Genomic DNA, 20563 nt, shown 5'->3' with positions numbered 1-20563 from the left:
AGATCCTACTCAAATTTCCAGCTTACTGTTCTAACACTTTTTCAAGTTATCATCTATGTCCTCAAACGAGGCAACTCTGAATATAAAGCAATCCATTTCCCCGATAAGAAGATTCAAAAAAGTTCTTGAGGACAACTTGAATAGACTAACTTCTAGGGAAGTAGATGAAAGTCAAATGTCTACATATATATGTATTTTTTTCGCTGCCCCCCACCCCACCCACCCCACCCTGCCTGCGCCTCATAGGATTCTCTCTTTCCCTTTCTCTCAGCCTCTCACTCACTTGTACCCTCTCTCTCTCAAAAATAAATAAACTTAAAAAAAAGAGAGAGAGAGAGTCTGGGCTTTTTGTTTATTCATTTGTTTCTTAAATTCCACAGATGAGTGAGATTATATGGTATTCTTTTCTCTGACTGATGTATTTCACTCAGCACTATACTTCCTAGATCTATCCACGTTGTTGTAAACAGCAAGATTTCATTCTTTTTTATGACTACGTAATATTCCAGTGTGTGTGTGTGAGTGTGTGTGTGTGTGTGTGTACACCATGTCTTTTTTATCCATTCATCTATCGATGGACACTTGGATTGCTTCCAATACTTGTAGTGTTTTACTTATGAATTTAGTTTATAGACATTTAAAATTTCATATTATTACTATCATGGAATAATCTCCAAGATATAATATTAAGTTTAAAAAGCAACGTAGAGAAAACTGTTTGCTGTTTGCTAACTTTTATCAGAGAAAGGTTGTTGGGATGGCTCAGTCAGTGGAGCATGAGATTCTTGATCTCAGGGTTGTGAGTTCAAACCCCACATTGGGCATAGAGCTTACTTAAAAAAAATTACATATAAAAAAGAAAGGGTGTTAGAACATAAGCATATGCTTATACTTAAAAACCTATAAAGGAAGAATAAGTCATGAAAAAAATTTTAGGAAATAAATTCCTGTTGTTTATTTATTTATTCTTTTTTTATTTTTTGAGAGAGAGAGAGCATGAGTGAGCAAGGGGCAGAGAGAGAGGGAGAGAGAGAGAATCCAATGAGGGGCAGAGAAAGGAAAAAGAGAGAGAATCCTGAAGTGGGGCACAAGCTCATCTGATGTGGGGCTTGAACTCACGAACCCATGAGACCATAACCTGAGCTGAAGTTGGATGCTTAACCAACTGAGCCACCCAGCTGCCCCACCATGAAAAAAATTTTTAAAGAGTTACCCATAGAGGAGTGAGGGAATAGGTTAGAGGAGAAAAGGACAGAAAATTAGACTTCTTTGAAAATACCTTATTTTGTAAATATCTTAACATAATTTTATTTTATTTTTTTAATATTTACTTTTTGGGAGCGTGCACATGGGGGAGGGGCAGAGAGAGGGGGACAGAAGATCCCAAGCAGGCTCTGCATTGACAGGCTGACAGCAGCAAGCCAGATGCAGGGCTTGAACTCGCCAACCACAAGATCATGACCTGAGCCAAAGTCTGACACTCAACCGACTGAGCCACCCAGGTGCCCCAATATCTCACATAATTTTAAAACAACTAAAAATCTTAAAAGCAATTCCCAGAAATGAAAAATCAAATGAAAGCAAATGCCAAATTGATGGCATAACTATTCCAAGAGATATTATTCCAAGTAACTGTAAAATACAATAAGCTGCCTGAACATCCTCAGTGGTATATACCCTAAGACAAAAAGAGTTTAAGAATATCTTAAACTACCGTTTAGTTATCTGTTGGTGGGAGTGTTGGTGCTATCACTCTGAGGCTGTTGTGCATTGTGAGATAAACATATTCGTGATCATGTCAACTTGTTCTGTCACTCTCAATGTCATTGAGAACTGGCATTCTCAGCAGGGGTAAAAGGAAATACAGTCTTAGGACAGAAGTTAAGTAAAAACCATTCAGTCCTGATTTTGAATTGGATGGGTCAACAAGAATATAGAATACATTTTTATCTTTAAATGTTTTTAAATTTATAAATTTACATTTTCTAGCTCCGTCCACTCAAAAGCCCTAGAAAAAATGATCAGCCAGTAGCAATGAGTATCCTTAGCACCCAGACTGTGGTCTCTTAAAATACCATTGTCTACTAAAAGGCACTCACAGACCACTAGGGAGTCAACTTAAAGAGATCCCTTGCCTTTTAGGATACTGTGAGCATCAGTAAGAGTAGTAACTGCAACAGATTGAATAGATCAGATATGTTAAAATCTATGAGTTCACAATGTCACTTTAAAAATTAATTGGTGGGGCGCCTGGGTGGCTCAGTCGGTTGAGCGTCAGACTTTGGCTCAGGTCATGATCTCGCAGTCCATGGGTTCGAGCCCCGCGTCAGGCTGTGTGCTGACAGCTCAGAGCCTGGAGCCTGCTTCAGATTCTGTGTCTCCCTCTCTCTCTGACCGTTCCCCGCTCATGCTCTGTCTCTCTCTGTCTCAAAAATGGATAAACGTTAAAAAATACATAAAAAATAAAAATTAATTGGTCACCATTGGAGAAGAATGCTAACAAACCAACCCATTATTTTCGAAACTGTTAAAAATGTATCCTAGCTTTCCTATATAAATTGTGCCATAGAGTAGTACCATAGAAGAGATGAGAGAAGTTTCCTATTATAGAAAAGAATAAATGAAAAAGGAATGTTAGAATTAGGACATCACCATTTCACAATCCCTAATGGATTGCATTGATTTTCAACAGCCACTAACATCACAAGGAGAGACAACCAGATATTATATGCCTCCTAATGGGAGACTATATCACCACCCATTAGGTAATCTTAACAAATAAATTGTCCCTGAATCTGATCAAGCCTCTAAATCGAAATACCAATTTACTGAAAATACAGTGAAACAGAGTTCCACGGAAAAACACCAGCATGAGAATACAATCAGCAAAATTATAAAGCTATAGAACAAATCCTCTCCCTCCTCCTACCCCTTTTTTAAAACAAACAATTGCAAGAAGAGAAAGAGACAGAGAAAGAAAGTAAACCAGTAGTTTAAAAGAGATTGGTTTAAAAACCAATCTCAATGTGCAGACTTTATTTGAATCCTGATTCAAACAAACAAATAATTTTTTAGCTATTTTTTAAATGATTTTTTGAGACAATTGCCAATTTGAATATTGACGAGATCTTTTATGATAGTAAAGAAATTGCTATTTTTTTCTTTAGGTGATACTATGCTTATTTTTTAAAGAATTTTTATCTTTTTTTATGGAAGTGTTGAATTGCTATATTGTACACCTGAAACTATACGGAAATTAAAATAATTTTAAAAATTTAATTGAAAAAATAACTCTTACCTTTGAGTGATACATAAATATTTACCAATAAAACTGAAAAGATTACAGATATGTAAAATAATATATTAACTTAGAAATATTAATTTTTCACATTTTATAATTAGTTAAAATTATTAAAAAAAAAAAAAACCTTCTAATACATCTTTAACATCAATGTCTTCCCCACCACCATAGGCACTTTGGGTCAATTTTCCAAGGCTTGTCAGTTTCACTTCTATCTAAGCTCTAAAAACTCTCATGTAAAGATCTTTCTAAGGAATAACTTTTAGGTGGATAAACTTGCCTTTATTTTAGATTTGTCCTTTGTTTATCTAGCTCACCTTTTAGATCACGAATTTCTTGATGGTACCAGCCACAATTTGCCATCTTTATATTCTTAGAGCCCAATACAATAGCTTACCACTGTAAGTAGTTTGCACGCTTGTAAGTTCCAGAAGTGGGGGTGCTGTCCCTATGTCCACCACTATGTACCTAGAAGCTAGTATAATGTCCTGTACATGGTAAGTATCTAAAAATTGTGATGAGGGGCGCCTGGGTGGCTCAGTCGGTTGAGCGGCCAACTTCGGCTCAGGTCGTGATCTCGCGGTGCGTGAGTTCAAGCCCCGCGTCCGCTCTGTGCTGACAGCTCGGAGCCTGGAGCCTGTTTCAGATTCTGTGTCTCCCTCTCTCTGACCCTCCCCCATTCATGCTCTGTCTCTCTCTGTCTCAAAAATAAATAAACGTTAAAAAAATATATAAATAAATAAATAAAATAAAAATTGTGATGAATAAATACTAGTTTTCTGAACTCTTTATCATATGATCATATATTTTCTCATAAAACTTCATATATATGAATAATTTTTCGTATTGGCTTCCCCGCAGGTTTGTAATATCCAAAGGACAGGGACCAATTGGTTACAATGCTTAGCACTGTCCACAGATACCTGGCATTACATAGAACACAGCAGGAATCTAGAGGAAGGAGGGGAGGGTGGCATAATTGATTTTATGACTCTAAGAACTATAAAAGCAAAATATGGAGAGCAAGGTCAATCACCTGAAATATTCAGGTTGAAAAATCGACTTGTTTCCGTAATTTAGATTGGTTAACCACAGCCTACATTCACTGAATAATTGTTCATCCACTTTCTTTGTCTTGCCAAAGAAAACAGAGCCACTGTCAAACACCATTAGCCAAAGCATTTGAGATGTCAGGCTTGAATGTGAATGTGTGGACCTCATTTGGATCCTGGTTCAAGTAAACCAACTATTTAAAAAATTAAAAGGCACTCCTAAATTAATTTTTTTTATCTTTTGTTTTTTAATGTTTATTTATTTTTGAGAGACAGAGAGAGACAGAGATAGAGTGTGGGGCGGTGGGGGAGGGACAGAGAGAGAGGGAGACACAGAATCAGAAGCAGGTTCCAGGCTCTGAGCTGTCAGCACAGAGCCCAACACAGGGCTCGAACCCACGAACCGCAAGATCATGCCTGAGCTGAAGTCAGATGCTTAACTGACCGAGCCACCCAGGCACCCCTGGCACTCATAAATTTAAACAACTACATGGACATTTGATTGTATTAAGGAGTTAACTGTTAGTTAAAAAAAATAATAACAATATTGTGACATGGTAGTGATATCATAAAAAGAAAGTCCTTAATCTTTAGTGATAAATACTAAAGGTTTTTTTTAAGCTTATTTATTTTGAGAGAGAGAGCAAACATGGGAGGGGCAGAGAGAGAGGGAGAGAGAGAATCCCAAGCAGGCTCCATGCTGTCAGCACAGAGCCTGTTGCAGGGCTCTATCCCATGAACCATGAGATCATGACCTGAGTCGAAACCAAGAGTCAGACACTTACCCGACTGAGCCACCCACGCGCCCCATACTGAAGTTTTTACTGATGAAATAATATGATGTCTGGGATTTGGAGAGTGTGTGGGGATATAATGAAACAACATAGGTGAGTGTTCATTGCTGAAGCCAGGTCATGGGTACATAGCAAGTCACTTTTACAAGTCTTTCTACTTCGTTGTCTGCTCGAAATGTTCCATAAATTTCAAGTACTGTGTATACAAAGTTTGTTTAAAATCATAAAAAAAAGTAAAGAATATCAAGTCTCATTGGTCTGTGCTTGTTACAGATTCCTCACCAGTTGGCTATTATGTCCTCTGATACCACCATTATTTGTGGCAGAGAGGATTTCTTATCCATAGATTTCCAGGGTTCCCATGAATGAACTTCAGAGGATTATGTGTAAGTGTACATTTTTCTTAAGAGGGTCCATAACGTTCACCAGATTCTCAGGGAAGCTTGTGACTCAGAAAAGATTAAAATCATGAGAACCACGTTATATAAGTGTGGGAGAAAAAGGAAAGAAGGGAGGAGGGAAAGGAGAGTGAACTAGAGAAAAGGCAATGTTTCTAAGTCTCCTCTTTTCTGTCCTTCCTCCTAGCTCACTGACAATGACCCACTATGTAAATGTGAATTGATTTGGGTGCCTACCTCAAGGACTAGATAAGATAAAAAGAACTAAGGGGGTTAAATACACATTAAAACATTGAAATTTCAAGGCACATCTTGTTATGAGCCTTGAAAAATGAATGAACCATACCTGAGTAACAGACCAGATTCTTACTTACAGTTAATGGACAAATTAAAAGGCAGGGTCAGGGCTGAGTCTTACATAATGGCTCCAGCTCCTGGAAGCAGCCTCGGAGGCTGCAGGGGAAGGGGAAGGTGGCAGGCAGTGGAGTCCATTTGGAGCCCTCTCCCTGACTCGTGCCCCCTGCAGCGCCACTCCGGACCTGTGGGGTGGTGGACCTGCCCAACTCAACTGCCCCTCCATGCCTGCAGTCAGTCTCAGACTTTTCACTTCCAGAGACCCCTGTCATCTTTTTTCCTAAAGATCCGATGTTTTCAGACATGGTGTATGACATCCTTCCACCCTTCCACCTTCCCATCCTTACCCCCAACAAAAAAGAGTCAAGCAATTATTGAGTTCTGACACATTTAACCATTTTTAAAACAGCAAATACAGAAGTGACTTCCAGGGTTTCTGATCAGCAAATTGAGTTGACACAGGGAGTATCAGGAACAAATATTTATTGAGCACTTCCTATACGCCTAGCATTGTGCCTTACATATGTATATTGCCCCACTTCATCCTCACAACAGTCTTAAAATCAAGGCTAAGTAAGATCACACAAGAGGTAAGTGGGATAGGAGGAACTCAAACTCAAGCCTCTCTGTATTCTTACAATTAACATTACACGCTATTATTGCCAAAAGCAAAGAACCCGGTCATTTCAGAGAGCTCAAGTCACCCAATCATGCATTCATGTCCACAGTTCAAGATCTACATTATTGCCACCTTAAACCCATAGTGTGCCAGAACCTTGTACTTCAAACTTGTACTTTGCCCTTTTACTGACCAGACTTCCAAGAGTTCTCCATCTCATTTCCTTTCTCTTCAGCCAGCAAAGTCTCTGAATTCTGGTCCCTTAGACACCCTGTCAGTGAATCTGGCCCACAGATGCCCATGAATTTGACTTCCTCGCTGAATTCAGACTGCTATAGCGAGGGGGGGGGGGGGGGGGAAGGTTCCGCAAGGACTCGTGCAGCTGTTCCGGACCTCCTCTCAGTGGCCATGAGCTCCTAAATACCCATGAGCTTCCTATTCTGACTATTCAGCAACCTGCTAGGGCCTCAAATTCCAAAGTAGCTATGGTTTCTAAGTGATTCTTTTATTGAGCCCCACCTAGAGTAACTCCTGTTCTGTATTAAGATTGCTAGTTAGTACATTGTGGTAGGCAGAATAATGGCCCCCCAGTTAAGGTTACTGACGGAAGTAATGTCGCTAATCAGATGAACTTAAAATAAGGAGATTATCCTGGATTATCTGGTGGGCTCTATGCAATCACAAGAATCCCTAAAGAGTTGGGGGGGGGGGGGGGACTGGCGGCAGAAGACTTGAGTCAGAGAAAGAGATGTGATACCAAAAGTAGGGTTTGAGACACCCTATGCTGGCGGCTTGGAGTTGAGGAAAGGAACGAGAAGCCAAGGAAACAAGGTAGCCTTTAAAAGCTGAAGAAATCAAGGAAACAGATTCTTCCTCAGAGCCTCCAGAAAGAAACACAGCCTTGCCAACACTTCGATTTTAGCCCAGTGAGAGCTGCATTGGACTTGTGAAGTAGAGAACTGAAAGATAATCAATTTGTGTTGTTTTAAGCCACTAAATTTGTGGTAATTTGCTATGGCAGCAATAGAAACTAATATACACATTAGGGTTCCCTAACTACCAAGACCAGAGTAAACTTATTACTTACTATCTTACAGGGAACAACAACCTCCCCATTATCTAAGATTTGTTGCCGTAACCTGGCAGCAGATCCAGAATAAACACGGTTGCTTTCTGTGTCCTAATGATTACTAACTACTAGGGCAGTCTTGACTGAGAGCCCCGGCTACCCTGCCAAGGCAAACTATGAGCTAAGGCAATTATCCACAAATTTTGAAGGAAGTAAATTTGCAGCCTGCATTGTCCCCCACACTACCTCAGTTCTCTGTTTGTCAGGACCGCCCACCCCTCCCCTACCAAAGCTCCCCAGCAGAGCTGGGAAAGCCAGGTACAGAGAATGTTCGGTTTTCCCCACTCCCTCATAGGAAAGGAACACCTCCCGGCTGTCGGGAGGGGGCGGGGCCATATGGATTTGTACACTGCAATGTAGTGAGAGGCGAAACCGCTATGGCTGATGTTTTTATTCAACAACATTCAGCTGGTGTTGACTGGGCTCCGACACGTGCCAGCCATTGGGCACTAGCATTCCGTCTCTGTCACGAACTCTTGGCTTAGAGGAGTTTTTTCAGGTCTACCATAAGGTACAGAATGTGACTGTCTTCTCATCGGCCACCCTTCCCAATCATCACCCATTTCCCAGGGCTCACTATTCTGAAGATTTCTGCAAAGCTTTCCATTCTGAGCAGGCCTGATTCACATAAAAACCTTGGTGAATACCCAAACTCACTTGCTCCCCGCTCCGTCGCTGACACCGTCCCTGAACCTCCCTGCAGTTCCCAGAACCACTTGGCTGGAGTGCTGATGGTTCCAACCACTCCGGCCTTCTCCTCCAGTACTCCTTTCTGCTCAGTTCTGAAAGTGCTGATCAGGAGGACTCACAAGATACAAGATGTCCTCAGTTCCAGTCCAAACTAGGGGCTCTCCCTAGAGCTTTCTGCTCTTTTTTTTTTTTAACATTTATTTATTATTGAGAGACAGACAGATATAGAGCATGAGCACGGGAGGCACAGAGAGAGGAGGAGACACAGAATCTGAAGCAAGCTCCGGGCTCAGAGCTGTCAGCACAGAGCCCGACGCAGGGCTCGAACTCACAAACTGTGAGACCATGACCTGAGCTGAAGTCAGACACTCAACTGACTGAGCCACTCAGGCGCCCCTGCCCTTCTTCCTCCCTTACTACCTCACCCCTTTAAGAGTTCACTGACTCCTAAAATTTCGATAACCACCTCCAGAGATCCCATCAAAATTCAGAAAGGCAGGCCTTCATTAACTCATCCTAAATTACAGCCTCCTAGCTGGCCTCCCTCAGTGCAGTCTCTTCCCACTCCAATGTAACCTTTGTATACCTTGCCACATATATCTTCCCAAACAGTTATTAAGTGCTCGCTGCAAGCCAGGCATTGGTGTAGGTGTCAAAGACCAAGCTACAGTAATGCAGAGTGATTAAAGGCACATACTTTGGAGACAGTAATAGCCCTTGGTGGGTGCTGTGAGCAGAGAACACTGAGTGATGAATTCTGAGAGTGATAAAGAGCCAGACCCTGAAAGCTAAATGGGATATTCTAGGTGAAGAGGAGGGGAAGGATTTCCCAGCTGGAATACCTGAGTAAAGGCACAGCCGCACACAAGGGACAGCTTTTGTGTAAGCAAGCATGGGCACCTGATGTTCTGTGCTAACCCCAAGACCGCGAGCTCCTGAAGGAGAAGCACATTGACTTTGGATACAGGAAAGGCATTCATTCACTCATGCAACTGAGCGCCTATCTTATACCAGGAACTGTGCTATATGGCAAGATTTTCCTCCTAGTCCTTGCCCCCGTCAAGCTTCTCTCCAAAAAAGAAAATATAGAAATCAAACAAGAACACGTCAGATAAGTCATAAGTGCTATTAAGAACATAAAACAGGATCATATGAAAGACAGTGACTGTGGGGGTCAGGGAAAGCCGCTCTGAGGGGGTAATATTAGAATTAAGTCCCATAAAACCCTGGATAGAATCATGTCCTAGGCAGAGAAAACAACAAGAGCAGAAGTCCTAAAGTATGAAGGAGCTTGCCATATCGAAGAAACAGAAAGAAAGCCAGTGCAGGGGTGCATGGTGAGAGAATGGGGGAGAGGCAGTCAGAAAGGGTGGACAAGTCCCTGAGCACATTAAAGTTTGGTAGGCCATGATAAGGAGATTGGATTTTACTCTAAAATGCACTGGGGAGCCACTGAAGGGTTTCAAGATGGGATCAGGCATGGTTTGTGTTTTTGAAAGCTCTCTCTGGCTGCCATGTGGAAAGTGGACTATAGAAGGGCAAGAGAAAAAGCAGAGGGAAGTGTAGGAGGCTAGTGCAATAGTCCAAGCCAGAAAAAACAGCCTAGACTTGTGATATTTAGATGTGATGCCTAGAATCTCTTTACAGCAAGTTGCACAATCCCCTCTCTTTGCAAGGTCCATTCCGCCCACCCCACCCCCCACAGCCTAGTTGGCACATAGGAGGCTTCGTTGGCAATTTTCAATCGGTTGACTTTTTGTCCCCCAAATCACCCCTACTTCCTTTCCTCCTCCTGTCCTCCTTTCTTTTCCTCCCTATATCTCAAGTATCCATTTGCCCATCACCTGACCCAGCCTTCATGAGGTCCTACTGTTCCTACTCTATTCCTTTTTGTCTCCTCAGCCCACTGATCAAGAAAGTTACATGAACTAGATGTAAAGGAGATAATTATTTTCTATGTGACCCCAGAAGCACTCAGGAATTATCAATTTCACAAAGCACTAACAGAAGCTTATGGGTTATTATGATCTCGACAATACGACTGGTACACATTCTGCATGTTAAGCACACTGTCTCCTCACACTCTTTCCAGCCTATTCTATTCTCCCCACTGCAGCCAGAGAAATCTTTCAACAGGAAAATCTGATCATGATTTCATTGGAGCTTGCTCTCTCACCCCTCCCCACTCACTCTATGCACTTGCTCGAGCGTTCTTTCTCTCTCTCTCTCTCTCTCTCTCGCTCTCGCTCTCGCTTTCTCCTTCCCCTCCCTGCTTAAACCCCTTCAGTGGCTTCCCCTCGCTGCTTAAATAAATACCAACTTTCTCAGGACGGGCTATAATGGCTCTGTGTTTCGACCCCAGAGTATATCTCACACCATTCCCCTCATTGCTCTGTGGCTCCAGCCACGCTGACCTTCTTTCAGGCCCTCTAACTAGATGTGTTCCCTTTCTGCTATTCTCTTTGTCTCCAAGGTCCTTTGATCTCCCTCTTCCCTCAGTTGATACTTATTCTTTAGATCTCTAATTTTCTTCCTTAGCAAAATCTTCTCTCGTCTGAGACCAAGGCTGGAAACACTGAGAGACTGCCTCTCTTTCTTCGAAAACACTTATCACAGTTCATAATAATACACTTGTGTGGTTATTTGATTTAAACATGGTTATTTCTCCCCACCCTCCAAGACAGGAAGCTCCAAGGGGACAAGAACATTGCATAGTTTTGCTCATCACTGTATCCCCACCACATAGATTGAATACGCTTTTAGGCCTTAGGGGGATCAGATATGGAAAGATTTTCCAAAATCTTAGATGTGGTTCCTTTTTTGATGGAACAAGCAAAGAGGGAATCATGGATCATCTAGAGGCAAACTAGTACCAGGAAGAAGAGGAGAGAGTCCATGCCTGTTTTGCTACAAACTCAGAATGTTTCCCCTGCCTCCTTACAGAAACCATCCCTGACATCAACATGGCACTTGTTTCCAAGACTTATCATCCTTCCTAAGAAGGCCCATCATCATTGCCACAGCCCCCCACTTCAGACTTGCCCCCCCCCCTTCAATCTCTCTTTCCAGAGCAGTAACAACCACCTGACGGTACAGGAAAGGGGGGAGTGAGAATTCAGTGAGCTACCACTCTCTTACTGGTTGTCACACAATAGACATTTGACAAATAGCACCTCATTCAGTCCTCAAAACGACACTGTGAAAGCAAAGCAGGTATTCTCATTCGCATTTTACTAGACGGAGATACTGAGGTTCAAGGAGGCAAGTGACTTACTCAAGGTCACAAAGCCAGCGCAAGGCAGATGTAGGATTTGAGCCTGCAGTCTCTGACACCTAGCCCGATGATTTTCCTTACATTTGCCACCCCAACAGTTGAGCTGTGGCTTACTTAAGCCTGGTTTCCTCATTCCCTTAAATAAACACCTGTTCCTGACCTCTCAACACTTCCCCAGCCCATTCCCCCTTCCCTTGCCAGAAGTTGTCAGCTGTCTGCCCAATGGGATGGCGAGACTCATAAAGCTGGCCACACTAATGGGGTCTGGCCCCAGCCTCCAGCCTTTCCAGCTCTTTCTCTGAGCCGCTGAGGAACCAGAAGTCTCCAGAAACAACACAAAGAGGAGACCTGCCCCACCGGAGCGAGGTCCCTGGCCACCCTTTCTCCCACGTTCCAACAGGACACCGCCAGGCCAGAAGCCAGCCTCTCTCCCAAGAAGGAGTACCCGAGAACAGAGGTCACCGCCCGCCGCCGTCAGGGTTCCTCTGCCGGCCTCGCAAGGGATGCGGCAGTGATCCGCCGGCTCCCAGGTTCGGCCCAAGGTCACCCTCTCGCAGCCCCGGCCCGATCCCCAAACGCCCGGAGCGCCCCCTGGTGTCCCGGGCCGGCCTCCCCTCGCCCTCAGGGAGTGGCCTGCGGAGCCCGGCTCGGGGGCAGAGGCAGGAGGGTGGGCAGAGGATGAGGAGGCTGAGCCCCGGGGAGGGGCGGGAGGCGGGGCCCTACCTGATAGCTGAGGACGCCGTCCGGCTCGTTACTCCCGGCCGGCATGGCGGAACCCAGCTAGGTCTCGCCCGCGGGCTCCAGGCCGAGCGTCAGCAGCCCGCGCGCTCCGCTCGGCTCTGAGCCGATCGCCCGAGCGGCGACCCCTACCCCGGAGCCAACGGTCAACCATCAACCGCCGCCGCCTCCATTGCCACCGGCCCGCGAGGCCTCGCCGCAGCCAATCAGCGTGCGGCCTGTGCGGCCAATCAGCGCGCGGAGCACGGGAGGACGCTGTCCGGCGGTACCCTGGGCTACCGCGAGGAGGAGGAGGAGGAGGGAGCGAGCCCGGGGAGGCTACCGCTCCCGGCCCGGTTGCCTTGGAAACCGCCTCCCTCCCTTCAGGGGCCTCTGGGCTTAAAGGTCCTTCCAACCGCTTGCTAGAAATCGAAAATCTCATGCTTCTGTTTGCGGCTGCACCTGACCCTTGAAAACGGAGAAAGTTTCTGTCTAATTCTGATGTTATTCCTTAGGTAAGGGTTCTTAAATTCTGGGGAAACATCCCTTGGAATTGAAGAAGGAAGTAACTGACGATGAGGGGAAAGGCCCTTCTCAAATTACTTGTCAATCTCTGAACTAGTGGCCAGATAGACAGACGAAAGAGCATTAAAGAGAAGCGGGCAGGCAGTGTGATCCGACCCCCCTCCACAGACTCCGTACGACCTAGGTCTTCTCCGTGGGTCTTAGGTTGGCAAGGGAAAAAGCACAGAGTTGAGCTCAGGCTGATGGTTGAAATAATTCCACAAAAACGCTTCCAACTTTTCCGAGAAATGATGTAAGACAAATTATGATTTAACAACAGAACTACTGATCTAAGGCAAGGTTAGAAAACCGTAAGTAATGCATTCAATTTGATTTGGGCTTGAAAGAAAAGAGGCTGGCTATAATCCGACCAACCCTCTGTCCCCAAGAGGAGGAAAGGAGTCCCTGCTTTACACGCACTATAACATCAGACTGTAGGTGAATCCATATTATCAGAGAGGGGGAAAAAAGGTTGCAAATAATCCTTAGCCCCGAAAGAAACTCCATCTGGAGAACATAGTCGGGTCCATGTTAAAGTTTCAACCCCTGCATACCACACCTTGCATTGGCCCTAAAATTCGAAACAAGGTTGTGCTTCAGTGTCCCTGGGGCAGAACCATATTTCTGATCTCCTGTATAAGCCCCTGGTCCTGTTTCTGAGCCTTAGCATTCATTGCCACAGTCTCTATCTCTTCACTAATCCTGTATTGAATTTGGAATTCACCCCCCTCCCCGCCCATTTTTGCCCATCAAAATCTTAACCATCCTTCAAAGTCAATCTCAAAGGCCACCTCTTCCAAGAAACCTTTCTTTATCCCACTCTCTCCAACACTTCTTAGAGATGTCATCTCTCCCTTCTATGAATCCTCATAGCATTCCATACATTTCTTCTATCAGTTACCATGCTGTGGTTAGTTAAGTACTTTATTTTTTAATTTATTTTTGAGAGAGACAGAGACAGAGTGTGAGTGAGGGAGGGGCACAGAGAGAGGGGAGACACAGAATCTGAAGCCGGCTCCAGGCTCTGAGCTGTCAGTACAGAGCCTGATGCGGAGCTCGAACCCACCAACCGTGAGATCATGACCTGAGCTGAAGTTGGACGCTTAACCGACTGAGCCACCCAGGTGCCCCTAGTTAAGTACTTTAGTATATGTTGACTTTAACTTACAATAATATTGTAAGTATTTTGAAGATAGTAATTATTTTTATGTCCTTCTATACTCCACAGAGTCTCAAAGAAGGCTAAACATACAGAAAGTAGTTAACAAATATACGTGCTTTTAATTCAATTGAAAATATTTTGAATGCCTGCTATTTACAAGCCCAAATGGCACCAAAGATGCAGACAAATTTAAAATATAATACTGTCTCCAAAAGACTTACAATCTAATCAGGGGAACAGAAGACATGTGAACATAATGACAAGATAATAAGACATAAAATATGAGTGATAGGAGTGAGGCGCCTGGGTGGTTCAGTCAGTTCAGCAACTGACTTCAGCTCAGGTCATGATCTCAAAGTCTGTGAGTTCGAGCTCCGCATTGGGCTCAGTGCTGGCAGCTCGGAGCCTGGAGCCTGTTTCGGATTCTGTGCCTCCCTCTCTCTCTGCCCCTCCCCTACTCACGCTCTGTCTCTCTCTCTCAAAAATAAATAAATGTTAAAAAATTTTCACAAAAATAAGAGTGATAGGAGTAATGTCGACAACAAAGGTAATAAACAGTCAGAAAAGGAAATGATCTTTATGACTTGGGACACTTCAGGAACATGACACAGAGGACATGGGTTACAGCTAAATCTGCAAATAATTGAGCCAAGGTAAGGAGAGCAAGCATCTTAGCTACTGGGCAAAGGCTTAATAACAGGAATGTACGTGGCCCATTCAGAGTAGCCATGATTTGAGCCAAAGCAAAAAGTTATAGAGAAGAGTAGTAGTGAAGTACCAATTGTGGTTAAAAAATAAATTAATAATAATAATAATAAATAAAACCTATGGCCAAATTATGGAGAACTAGCTAATTAATTCAGACTTTATTTTTCTCATATGATAGCAACTAAGACACTGCTAAAGGTTTTGGAACGTGCTTCCGTGTACCAGGCCCCAGGCTTTGTGGTATACATGCATCGTGTTATGTAATAGTTCCAATATCTCCATTATTTCTCCGTTTCACTGGTAAGAAAACTGGGGCTTAGAGAAGTTCAGCAGCTTTCTTTTTTTTTTTTTTTTTTTTTTTTTTTAACATTTTTTATTTATTTTTGGGACAGAGAGAGACAGAGCATGAACGGGGGAGGGTCAGAGAGAGAGGGAGACACAGAATCGGAAACAGGCTCCAGGCTCCGAGCCATCAGCCCAGAGCCTGACGCGGGGCTCGAACTCACGGACCGCGAGATCGTGACCTGGCTGAAGTCGGACGCTTAACCGACTGCGCCACCCAGGCGCCCCTCAGCAGCTTTCTTAAGGTCGGGCAGGTGTGAAGCTGGGCTTTGGTCATTCATTAATTCAAAATACATTTACCGAGAACCTGTGTATTCAGGCCTGTGTTACACGACAGAGAAAGAATAAGAAAACAGGGTCATGCCCTCTTGAGCCTTAGGATCTAGTGGGGAGACAGTAAGCAAGTAAACAAACAGTAATCACAGATTATGAGGGCTGCTAGGAACTCAATAGCAAGGCTATGTGATAGATGGTAATTGGCAAGGAGGGGTAGGGTGAGCTCCTCTGAGGACGTGAGTCACGGATGAGCCTGTCTGACTCTGGAGTTCTTGGCCACTACGCAACACGGCTGGGATCCACCACAGGGGCAAGGTGGGTTGCAGGGGAAAACCTGGGGCAGGAGGTCAGATGGAAGGACTCTGGCAACATGGTAATTAAGGAGGGGCCAAGAACGGTGTTCAAAGGGAAGATGTGCCCCAAATTGCCCACTCCCCAGAAATACGGCTCCCAGCCATGGGAGTGGGCATGAGTGGGTAGAGTAGGGAGAGGCCTAAGGAGGTAGACCATTCCTGGGAGCTCTGGTGGGTCTATTTTCTTGCAGTTCAAATGTGGAAAAAGTCAGAGCCTCTGGCCCTTGACTCCAAGGTCAAGAGCCCCATCTTCTGGTCTATTGTGCAAATTACAAAAGGAATTGGGCCACAGAACCTGCCTCTGAGGCTGCCTGAGGCAGCCACTATCTGAGGCGCTGCAGAAGACAGGCTCTCCCCTAGCAGCACTATTTTGGTCTCTCCTTCCCAGAGGAGGCTGGCTCACTTGGCTCCACGCTCCAGGCTCTAGGTTCCTAGGCTCTAATTCTCCCTAAACTGCATGGAAAAGTGCAAATATGCAGCTCTCAACCCGGCCGGCAAGCAGTCTCTAGAGGAGCTGGAACGAGGATATTCAGCCAAGGACACCACGTCGCAATGATCACTTTTCCAAAGAAAGCAGAAAAAACAGTGGGATCAAATGCAGGGCCTCTTGAGGCCTATACAGGTGCTTGGCCCAGAAGGAGGCATACGATGCACGGGAAAAAGCAAAGTACGAGTAGAGACAAAGACACACACACACACGTGCACACACACGTCCACAGGGAAGCAAGGAGGCCTGCTGCATGGATGACCTTAATCCTTGCAATCACTCTGCGAGGTAGGTTCTATCATCCCATTCTCTAGATGAGAAAACTGAAGACTGAAGCTTAGAGATACAACTTGCCCCATCATACAGCCAGCACGGTTAATAAGTGAAGAGGATGCTAAGCTCTGAGCTCAGGTGTATCTGATTCCAGGGTACACAGGCTTAACCACTCACTGCCTCCCATGGGTCTGTCTGGGGCTTCCTTCCTTCCCCAACTTTTATAGGCTCCATCATGTCTCCATGGCTTCCAAATATGGCTACCCTTCCAGATTTTGTCTCCAGAGCCTTCTCTAATACCAGCGGGGTTTCTTTTCAAGCTTTTCTTTATTTATTTTGAGAGAGAGAGAGAGATCACACGAGCAGGGAGGGGCGGAGAGAGAGGGAAAGAGAATCCCAAGAAGACTCCACACTGCCAGCGCACAGCCCGACGCGGGGCTCGAACTCACAAACCTCAAGATCATGACCTGAGCGGAAGTTGGACGCTTCAACGACTGCGCCATCCAGGTGCCCCTAATTCCAGTAGTTCTTAAACTTTGGGGGAAGAGAATAGGTCTTGAACCCACTGGGGACATGATTAAAATCTATGGGACTCTCTTTTCAGATAACTACACAAAGCCTCAAATTTTGCATATAATTGTAAGGGTGTGTTCACAGCCTTCCCAGGGAAGCACCAAGCACCTATATTATCTTTAAATATTGGCTGAAAAACATTGAAATTCTTTTATTCAGAAAGAAAAAGGCAAAAACACAAGAAACTCAAAATGTCTGAGCAAATTGCTCAGTCACATAACTGCAACCAATTTTTTCATCAAAAGCATCTTAATTTTCCCATCATTTTACCATATCCCTTGCTGTGTTCAAACCATCAAAAGAGCCACCAGAACAGATTCCAGACTTCACTTGCTATTAAGTAGCTCCCAATTCCCAGCTGTGTCTTATACCTGATTCTGTTCTCCCCCACTCTTTCTTCTTAATTACACATCTAAACCCAAGGAAAGGTTAGAGGAAAAGACATCAGGATCCAAGGAAAGACTTAATTAGGGCTTGTTTGCGCTGTGGTCTGGGAGCATTTCCTGGGGGGCTGGGGGGAGAGAGGATTCTTTGTCTAGCTAAAAAGGTCATGCAGGTGCATGGTTTTGCCTTCAGCCCTTTGCCAAGTCACAGCATATCGGAAGAGACCACTGCATACAATTTCTTTGTTCACAGCCTGCTGCCAGCCTGAAACACTACACATCATGAGGGAAGAACAATGAAACGCCACGAAAGTGGACTCCTGACTGGGAAAATCCCTCCCCCTTCATTCGTCATCATCAACGTGGTCCACAGAAATTCCCCAGACTGTACTCATTCACACCTTGCTCCAGACCAAGTAGAGGGAACCCCCATAAGATGGCAAAAACCAACACTCTGCCTCATGTGGAATCACGAGTAAGATATTTGCAGAGAGGCAGAGGTAGGAGGGAGCAGACCACAAGAGAAAAGCAGGCCTTTGAGGAAAGAAGCCTTGAGATTTCCAGATCCAGGTGGGCAATCATTCAGGAATTTAGGAGAAGTGGGTGTTAACCAAGATCCATTTGCCAAGTCCTTGATATCAGATCCAAACACATCATCTGTATTAATGAAATACATCTGTCTTATCCGTTTCTAGTCAAACGCAGATGCTTAGTAATCAGGCAGTTTCATTCCACATCTTATCTGCTTGGGGATAAGACCTCTCGAGCTTGTTATTATACTAAGCAGGGAAGTTCTTCCCTTCCCTTTTAGCCAGTATGCCTAGGATATCCTTAAGGTGGCAGCACATTCAACAGCTCACACTCCTAGAATTCTATATACTCTTAACTTTTTTGTATCCCCTTATCCGGATCTGTCTGACATTGTCTTCACCCATTCATCTGTCTGTGGATACTCAGGTTGTTTCCATGTCTTGGCTATCGTGAATAATGCTACAATAAACGTGGGGATGCAGGTATTTCTTAAACATAGTGATTTCATTTCCACTGGGTATATATCCAGAAATGGGATTGCTGGATTATATGGTAGTTTTATTTATTTATTTATTTATTTATTTATTTATTTATTTATTTTTATTTGACAGATTCTAAAGCTGAAGTGTGGCTGGAATAGGGACTTGCCCACGCCAGTTAATAGCAGAGCTGGGTCAAGAACTACTAATGCTTTGCACTTCATTGTGTGGCTTCCTAGAAATATAACTTCACTCAGCCACTTCCTGCATAAAATTGAATTGGTTTCAATTGAACTGCGACAATGTGAATCTCCTTTAGAATTAACAAGAACTTCCCATAGCAAAAGCCCAGAGCTCCTCCTCTGTTACCCTTTCCCAGCAGATGACCGTTTCATATCATTTCCACTTTGGAAAGCTTGCCAGGGATACCCATTCATTAGCTCACTGAACAAACTCTCACGAAGTTCTCAAAATAACTCTTAACTACTTATCTCTAGAATCGCATTATCTGACATAGATATAAATTCAAGCCAAGCTACTCTTACTCCTAGGGTAACATCCCTTGAGGCCTTTTATTTTGCAGTTAATAAAAAAGAGACCCATTCAGACATTTGGGTTGGGGCAAAAGGGAACAGACACAGAATTTGAACGTATTTCCCTGATATGTCTTTTTCTACCCCTAATCTTGTGCCACATTGAAAAGGTCAGCTTCCTCTTTAAAGAAGGCAGAGGTTCTCTGGTCTTTTCTCATAAAATATAAGAAAGAGTGTTTGCTAGATTTACCAAGGACACCCAGAGCTATGAGATGGCCAGCCAATGAAGAGCTGAGAAAAAAAAAAATCCAGCCTTAAAACAGATATAGAAACAATCAACTTTGTTTGGCATAAGCAAAATGAACTAATGCCAGCACAACTTAATTCTAACCTATTAGTTTGGGTCTCTCCAGAACTTCTGGTCCCTGTCCCCTAAAAATTGTTGGAAGGGACTCACAAAATATATGTATGTAAATTTTATACAAATTACTTTTAAATGATAAACCAATATAGGGGCGCCTGGGTGGCTCAGTCGGTTAAGCGTCTAATGCTTGATTTCGGCTCAGGTCATGATCTCACGGTTCATGAGTTCAAGCCCCATGTCGGGCTCCCCGCTGACAGTGGAGAGCCTGCTTAGGATTCTCTCTCTTCTCTCTCATTCTCCTCTCTCTGACTCTGTCTCTCAGTAAATAAACTTTTAAAAATGAATGATAGATCAATATAGATATAGAAACAGATATGCCTAGAGAGAGAGAGAGAGAGAGAGGAATAAAGTAAATATGGCAAGATGTTAACAATTCTGGAATCCAGAGGAGGCTTTACTGATGTCCATTGTCCTTGTTTTTCATCTCCCCACTATGTTTGAAATTTTCATAATTAAAAGTTGTAAAGTAATGTATATAATTGTTGGATCTAATTATATATTGTACACCTGAAACTAATGTAATATTTTATATCCACTGTACTGCAATTTTTTAAAATATTAAAATCACACCATTAGCTCTTAAAACACAATTTTCTCCTGGGAAAAAAAAATGTCGGGAAATAACAAAAAAAGGCAGGGGATGAAAGTGAAATAAAGACATTTTCAAAAACACAAATAATCAAACAAAAAAAGGCTTCCATCAAACAGGCAAATCCCTAGGCCAGTGAGCACTACTTCAGGACATCGCTGCCCTGAGTTGGCCAAAGGACAAAAGTACAGATTGCCACCGAAATAGAAGAGTCTCGCCCAAAGCAAGATGACTCAGTACGTTTTAAAGATAAAGGATGGGCAAAAGTATGCCACATAGGGGCACCTGGGTGGCTCAGTCAGTTAAGAGTCCGATTCTTGATTTTGGCTCAGGTCGTGATCTCACAGTTTGTGGGTTCGAGCCCTTCTTTGGGCTCTGTGCTGACAGTGAGGAGCCTGCTTGGGGTTCTGTCTTCCTCTCGCTCTCTGCCCCTCCCTCCCACCTCTCAAAATAAATAAACATTTTTTTAAAGCATTAAAAAATATACCACATAGACAAAATAAAGAAAGATGTGGGGGAAGGCGGTGGGGGGGGCGGGGAAGGAATAATGGAAGGAAT

The 20563-nt window shown here is 43.8% G+C and overlaps 1 protein-coding gene across 9 annotated transcripts in view; it reads right to left on the bottom strand.

Annotated features, from left to right (window-relative positions):
• Window positions 1-12571, bottom strand: part of SLC4A8 (solute carrier family 4 member 8) — a 79431-nt gene extending 66860 nt beyond the window's left edge. For 7 of the 9 annotated variants that reach the window (XM_060657567.3, XM_060657568.3, XM_060657562.3 and 4 more), the window contains exon 1: window positions 12335-12571. Coding sequence is in view for 7 of the 9 variants with exons in the window: in XM_060657562.3 (XP_060513545.1) it covers window positions 12335-12379 (45 nt within the window). In the remaining 2 variants the exon portion in view is untranslated. The remainder of the gene's footprint in view (window positions 1-12334) is intronic. The other 2 variants (XM_060657565.3, XM_060657566.3) reach the window with 1 other exon arrangement.
• Window positions 12572-20563: the final 7992 nt, after the last annotated feature.

Source organism: Panthera onca, chromosome B4, assembly GCF_046562875.1.
Source record: "Panthera onca isolate mPanOnc1 chromosome B4, mPanOnc1 haplotype 2, whole genome shotgun sequence".
NCBI classification, from domain to species: Eukaryota; Metazoa; Chordata; class Mammalia; order Carnivora; family Felidae; genus Panthera; species Panthera onca.
The sequence above is the reverse complement of the archived record's forward strand: the minus strand, read 5'-3'. Positions and strand labels throughout refer to the sequence as shown.